Source organism: Musa acuminata, chromosome BXJ1-9 (genome assembly GCF_036884655.1).
Source record: "Musa acuminata AAA Group cultivar baxijiao chromosome BXJ1-9, Cavendish_Baxijiao_AAA, whole genome shotgun sequence".
Taxonomy (NCBI): Eukaryota; Viridiplantae; Streptophyta; class Magnoliopsida; order Zingiberales; family Musaceae; genus Musa; species Musa acuminata.
Window position 1 is genome coordinate 42795516 of NC_088335.1, and position 7548 is coordinate 42803063.

Here is a 7548-nt window from a genome sequence, read left to right on the forward strand (position 1 = left end):
TATAATTTTATTTGTTTTCTTTTTGAAACAAATAATGCCAAAGCAATAGTAAAAAAACCACAACGTTTTTGTGATCCATGACATATATGTTATCTCCTCTGTCAAAACATTTCTCCTTCCCTCGTTTCCATGCATACATCTCAGTTGCGGGATGCTTGCATATGTACGCCTATGGCCAAACCCAGGCTGTTGCTGACCAACTTCTTCAGAATGCCGGTGATGTCCGCCACCGGCGACACCAGACCGGGGTTCTCGCTGAAGGCGTCGTTGCAGTTGCCGACGTAGGTGACCGACGCCGAGATGTGGGAGACTGACTGACTGTGTGCTGCTCCGGTTTGCAGGTCCGTGGCCGCCTTCTGGAGAGTGTCGACCGCGTACCCGAAGTTCTCCAAGCACACGCCGAGTTGGGCCTTCAGCTTCTCGTCTGTGATCGGCGCCGCGACGATCCTGTCCACTGTGGCCTTCGCCTCCTCGGCCGTGGACAAGGCCTCGTTGACGGCGGCGACGGTCAGGGCCTGGAAGGACGTGGCGCCCGACCTCGCGGCCAGGGACGTGCAGAGCTGAGGGACGGTGACGTACTGGCATACGGCGGCGACGTTGTCGGCGAGGAGGCGGCGGGTGGCACGGGGCTCGGCGGAGGCGATGGCGACGAGCGCCGCGAGGAGGAGGGTGGCGAGCAGTGTTGTGTGTCTAGCCATCGCTGCAGAATCCTACGTGCTGCCAATTATTCTCGTTGACTCGCCCTCTCTCCTCTCTCGCTCTCTCCTGTGGAAGTGGGAGTGCCAAAAGAAGGAGCGAGGGAGGGAGAGAGAAGCGAGTAAGAAAGAGAGAGAGGTGAGGGGTAATTATAGGAAGAGCGGAAGGAGTCGTTCAGGTTTTGTAGGCTGAACTCTCTCGTAGGTAAAACAGGGAATTGCAGCCATCGAATTGCTCGCCTTGAGCTTCTCAGGTTTTCCTGACCACAGAGCAAACTATTCACAGCGCCGCATCTTTCGCGAAGACTAAAACGAAGGCCTCAAGTTCTTGATAACGGCTTTTGAGTGGTTAATTAAATATTACCCTATTACTATTTTTTTTTAATATCTTGATCTTTAGATTTAAAATATTTATTTTTATTTATCCTAACATCATCGATATTGATGGAAGCATAAAAACGATAGCCAAAAGGATAATTTTAATATCTCAATTATATTTTTGATGGTTATGGATGACGATGTTGTTGGGAGCCACGACAATTACATTGGCATTGATGTAGATGCAAAGCCACTAGAGGTCGCGACAATTGTTTTGGCGTCGACGTAAATGTAGAGCGATAAAAGGGTGACGATCTTCTACGAGCCAAGCACGACCTTCTTTTATTGGGCCTACGATGTATCTGTCCATGATGCCAACTTTCACATGGCTCGTCATGTTCGCTAAGTCACATATGTTGTTTGCTATTTCCTCGATGCTAGATGTCACATCTTTAGTGCAGGTCCACGTCGAGTCCACCCCTTTGCACTTTTTACGATCTCAATCCTATTGCCTCCCCTTCACACTCCGTGGCTTTCTTATCCTTTAGCTCTTGTTTCTCCACCTCCAAGTCTACGATGATCCTTGGATAAAGAAGTCTACAGATCCTCTATGGATAGGCATGAAGCGGATAGCGTAGGGTAGTTGAGGAGAGGGTGGTGGCTGTCCTATCAAGATGGAGCTGGAGGATGAGGTTATGTGGTTGGCCTGCACAAAGAAAAAATTATGGCCCTACCACTATAGGTGGCCCTTGTAGCCACGTAGTGGTTTACAATCAAGCTTCAAGAGCAAGATACGAAAACAGAAAGGGGTAATTGGGCGATGCTTTAATGATTGAAGGCATGCTCCAGATTGCTTACGGGGCTAATCATCGCAGCGTTGCAAATCTCCTAGGTCACCAATGCAGTTGCCGAGTACTCTACATCGTCCTCTTCCTTCTTTCTTATTTCCTCAACTCTTGTCACTATTCTTCCTCTGCATCCACGACAACTACCCGTGGCCTTGTTGTCGTTCGCTATCACCGAAAACATAACTAGAATGTTGAAATTATTTTTTTATCTATTGTTTTCGTGCTTCTATCGGTAAAACTGATAGTGTTAAGAGAAATAGAGTTAGATATTTTACTTTCATAACTATAGAAATTTCAATATAAATTTTTAAATTTAAATATCGAGATGCTAAAAAGATCTAGCCATAAGATTGAGAGAATAGACGAAGCGTTCTTTGGGTCCTGTTGGGTTCGAGGATAAAGAGATGTAGAGTTGTATTGTAAATCTCTTGGTGCTGTGAACGTTTTCCTCTTGACCAGAGTAATAATCTCATTTACTTGGATGAAAAGGAATAAAACTATGAATTAACTCAAAATATCTGTTACAAATACTTAAGCATCGAGAAAATATTATATGGAACTTTGTGCAATGCTTTCATCGTAAGAAGATGGAATTGGAAGTCCGAATAAAGCCGATCACTCACTTGATAATCTTGTTAGTCTCTTTCTATGCTGACATTTGCACATTCAAATATCATATTATTACTAGTCTAATATCTAATCAAATATTTAATCATCCCTACACATCAATCGATTCTCATTCAAGCATGATGTATTACAATATTAACGACAACATCGCACAATTCAATCGATTCTAATGTTGGTTTGTTCCACATAATAATTTCTATAAATTAATTCTCATTTAAGTATAGTGGTCACTAAAGTTACCTATAACATGTCTCAGGTATACTATCTTATGAGAGATTATATATAATTCTCAGCTCTTTAATCCTCATGATTTTTTAGTTTTTTCATACTAATTTAAGTATCAGAGAGATTTTATCGGATTTACTCCCATTATAACTTTTATATTGACTTACATTGAACTCAATTATTTTCGACACTAAACTCACCATAGGATCTGACAAGACTAGGATTGCTCTTCAATCCTCAATATCTCTAACACATATTGAGCCGCTGGCAATAAGATGGTTTTTGAAAGATAGAAACCTGTAATTGGTATCAAAAGTACCTAAAAGGGGGTGGGATGAGTTGGAAGGCTCATCAACACTACAAAAGAAGAGAACCAAAAGAAGCTAACACATGAGCTTTACAGTTTTGATTCCTAGGTAAATACAAAATGAGTGAGGGGTGTAAATTTTTCCTTCCAAACTCATATGTCTGCCATGATGGTCTTCAGATGCCAAGGTAGAGTTTGAGAGCCATTAACAAGATTGACTACAGCTAATGAGTCAGTATAAATCAGCATGTTCCTCCTCCACTCATTGACTACAGCTAATGAGGCCTTCCAAGACCTCCCTTGCTTCAATTATTACTGAGTTGTAAGACTTCCCTAGCCTGCAAACAAATCAGGAGAAGAAAAGAAACAATCATAGATAGAATATGATGAGATCAAAGTCATTCCTAGCAGGCTCAAGAATCAGAGAATTTAAACTCTCAGGACCCTCAGGCATATGGTGTGTAGAATAGGCTTTATTAAACTTGGTCTTGTTCCTTTTTAGCCATAAACACACAATAAAAAAGGAAAAAAAGAGATGAGGCCTCAGATCCAATAGACAGTGGAATTATGGAAGTTCTTGCTTTCATTTGAACCTAAGCTCCATGAATCAAAGAACTCAAGTTTGATTCATGTTCTATCTTGGAGGAGGAACGAAAAGGATAATGTCATTGGACACTTAAGTAGGATATGAGAGGTAGAAACATGACAGATATGATGGGAGTCTGTTTGATGGTAGAGAAAGTGCACAAAAAGAGATGATGTGGGCAGGACGTTCCAAGAAAGCTTCATAGGAGAAATTTGATTTTGGAGACTACCAAAATATGTCCTTTTAGTCCTCAAAACCTCTATCAGTCATGATTTGTACCATTTATAGATAAGCCCAACATATTGGGTTGTCATATCCAAAAGACATCATAAGATGTATTAAAATTAAAAAAAATTAAATTTTAATCTTATAAGCCAGTAAAATAGGTCTTCCAAAATAGTCTACTTTCAATCGAAGATGATAAAAGATGTACTACAAATTAAAAGTTAAGCATATTCTAAACATTCACTCAGGTGGGCTAATAATTAACGGGGATATTATTTTATGAAAATCAATTTTAATACTAGAAATAAGGCAAATGATATTATTCGACCAAGTGAATGAATTGGAGGAATGGATTGCCAAAGAATAGAGACCTTTATATTTTTTATGTAGAATATACATCCAAAAGAAAAAAAAATTATTGAGAAAGGGTAAGATTCATTTTGCACAAATTATTTTCTGATAGTAATTAGATCCCTAAGACTAAGCCTATTATAAGCGCTTATTATGACAGATAATAATATCTCAATTAACAATGTGAATATAAGATGAGGAAGGAGAGAAACTCCTAATGATATGAGTCATGTCTTAAGATGAAATTCGATATGGTACAATTGAAGAGGAGATGAATAGATCTGGAATTAATAACAAAGTTAACGAGGACCAGTTTACCGAGTTAGAAAATGAGGCTTTTATATTATTTTTAGACTTTGGACATGGCATTATTAACTAAAAGGGTGAGGTAATTGGGAGATAAGTGACACGGAGATAGAAAAACCACAAGGTATTTAATTGGTCAAGTGCCTTCTCTTATGTCGGCTTGATTTACCATATGCTTAGAAATGGGAGAATATTGCTTAATAAAATATAAGTTAGGATATTTTAGATATTAATATTAATATTTGTTAAGTTTTGAAAGATATAAAGAATCTTTAAGATGCTAGAATAAGACTTTACATTGATTTGGAAACTTAGAAGTAGATCATCTGCAAAGAGGGTATAAAATCTTAACCCCCTTGAGGTTGAATGGTGTAATAAATTTGTAGTTGATAAAGGATGAAATAAGAGATGATAGGATTTATTGTGCTATGATAAACAGATATGGCAAAGGGGGTCCCCTTGTTTGATTTTTATGTTAGCCTTAAACCAAGTGGATGCTAGACCATTGATCAAACAAGAGAATAAGAATGGAGAAATATATGTATAAATCTAGTCAACTAACTTTAAAGGAAAATTCTTGAAAAGCAATCCGAATAGCATAAGATAAGGTCAAAAGTCTTCTCGGTGTCAAGTTTAAAAAGCACCAAAGACTTCTTACTTTTAGATTTTGGATATTAAGTGGACAAATTTATTAGCTATAAGAATATTATCATAGATATTCTAACCTTGTATTAATACTGACTACTTAAGGATGATTAAATTATAAAAAAAAAATTTAAGTCTATTGGCCAATACTTTAGATAAAGACTTATAAATAACATTACAAAGTGCCTAAGAATCCTTAATCATGATGGGTTTCTTTCTTTAGAATAAAGATGAGGTGAGTTTTTCCCTAGCTAGAGGATAGAACATTTATGGAATAAAAGTCAAAAATATAATATAATATAGAAAAATTAAGAAGATCCCAAAAACCATTAAAGAATTTGACATTGAGACTATTGGGACTTTGGGCTTTTGCCCGGTCCCATTTGAAGGAGGATAGTATGGATTTTATTGAGGAAAAAAAATTTATAAATATCTTGGTAGGTAGAAGTAGCCAAGAAAAGGAGAGGGGGGCACATTGACAGTCCAAGAAGATTGAGAAGGGAGGGCTCTATAGTTTATAGTACCAAAAGGCAAAGATATAAAATATTTAATTTGAAATGTTACAAGTCATACTTGAATTATCAATGATAGATGAGATCATATTTCTAGTATCAAAAAGTGGTCATTTTATAAAAGAATCTATATTTTTATCACTCAATTCAAGCCATTAAATTTTGGCTCTAGACTATCTTTTAAAGTGGAGTTGTATATTGAGTGTAGAAAATTTGTGATAGAGGGATTGAAGTTGAAGAGTTTTAGCTTTAGTGAGGGAGTTGGAGACATCTTTTGCCTCAAGGTTAGAAAGGTCCTTAAGGGTGCTTTTGATCAAGTTTTCTAAACTAGAACTAACCAACTTGTTCAACTTCCTATAAAAGGATCTAATAGCAAAGAAATCTTGGTGAAGTGAAGTCATAGGATTCAAGGTTTGGACCATAAGTTTAGTGAAGATGGACCGTACAATGTTTGTGGATGTTAGTGTTCTTAGTTCAATAAAACTCAAATTGGAAGAGATGACTCTTATAGAAATTAGAAGATTGGTGGCCAACCATAATGTGATAAATAAAAACTTCTTTAAACAGAGAAGTCCAAGAGAGATTTATAAAAACATATTCTAAACATACATAATACAATTATTTCTAAAAGTGAAGAAATTTTCAAAATATCCTAAGCCAAACAAACTAATATGAAATAAAAATATTTAAAGTTTAACACAAATCTAGTTAAAGAGAAAAGTTGACCTATCAATTTATTAATCACAGAATCAATTACATTCATATCTCTCTACAAGAGCCAAGGAATATTTATAAGAAAATTAATAAAAATTAATTCAATAAGGATCATCAAAGATATGAAAAATTACTTGTATATGTAGCAAAGAGAAGATAATGAGGTATACAATTTATCTAGATAATCAGATTCAAGGATTGGACATTCTTAGCTATCGTAGCGATCTTAAATTTAGATACCTTCCGTAATACTAGTATTCCTCCCGATCTATTAGAGACTAGAAAGAAATTACCCGACCATGCCTTTCCCATATAATGAATGAACTTTTTGGTTATTGTCTTCTTGCTAATAAATTTTTAGAATAATAATTAAGTTCAGATTAAATGAATGGGTTAGTTTAAATAGTGTATCTTTGTAAACTCTTTTACATGTGCTCCAATAATTCCATGATAGCAAGTTAAACATTATGAATTAATAATTTTGAAAGATGAGAAGGAACCTATAAGATCCGACATTGGACATTTAGTATTTAAAATATATTTTTTCATTTTTTTTATGTCGATTCCTAACAAAAAGGATGAAGTGATTGATACTTCTTTGAAGAGGGTGTCGCTTGATCTTATAGCCCTTTTTTGATAGTGTAGTAGTCCACTCTAGTTCAACTTCTCCATTGAAGAAATCCACATATGTAATTGCTCTATCTTTTGCCACCTTCTTGAAAGCTATTGTCATTTTATCTACTAATGAATCAAAGGGAGCAAAAGAGTTGCTAAGTAAGGATAGAGGCTTGGTGGAGAGACCTGCCGGCTTGATAAAGGAACTTGTAAGAGGAATTGTAAAAAGAAGAAATGAATCTCCCTCTATTAGGGAGTGAGAAGTTGGAGTTGGAGACTTAAAATGACAAAGTAGGCGAACATGGTTAGAGAGTAGTAGGGGGGGGTTTATGATAAAGGCTTATTCAAAAGGGAAAAATGAGTGCTCAGCTTTCAGGACACTCTATAATCTCTAAAGCACAAGAAGGCATCAGCGATGAAAATAGTACCAGAGAGCTACAAGCCTGGAACTCAATGGGCAACTACCATAGCTTTAGAGAATAGGGGGAAGGAGAAGTAGAGCAATCGAAAATATTGATTGACTAACACAAAGAGATGATGACTATATACCCTAGGTGGACTTTGTGAAGGCACT

General features: G+C 36.7%; 1 protein-coding gene across 1 annotated transcript; it reads right to left on the minus strand.

Moving 5' to 3' along the window:
• Nucleotides 1–140: 140 nt before the first annotated feature.
• Nucleotides 141–698, minus strand: LOC135594127 (putative invertase inhibitor). Its single transcript, XM_065084543.1, has one exon. It carries the CDS (start codon nucleotides 696–698, stop codon nucleotides 141–143), a length of 558 nt encoding a protein of 185 aa, XP_064940615.1.
• Between the last annotated feature and the right edge of the window lie 6850 nt (nucleotides 699–7548).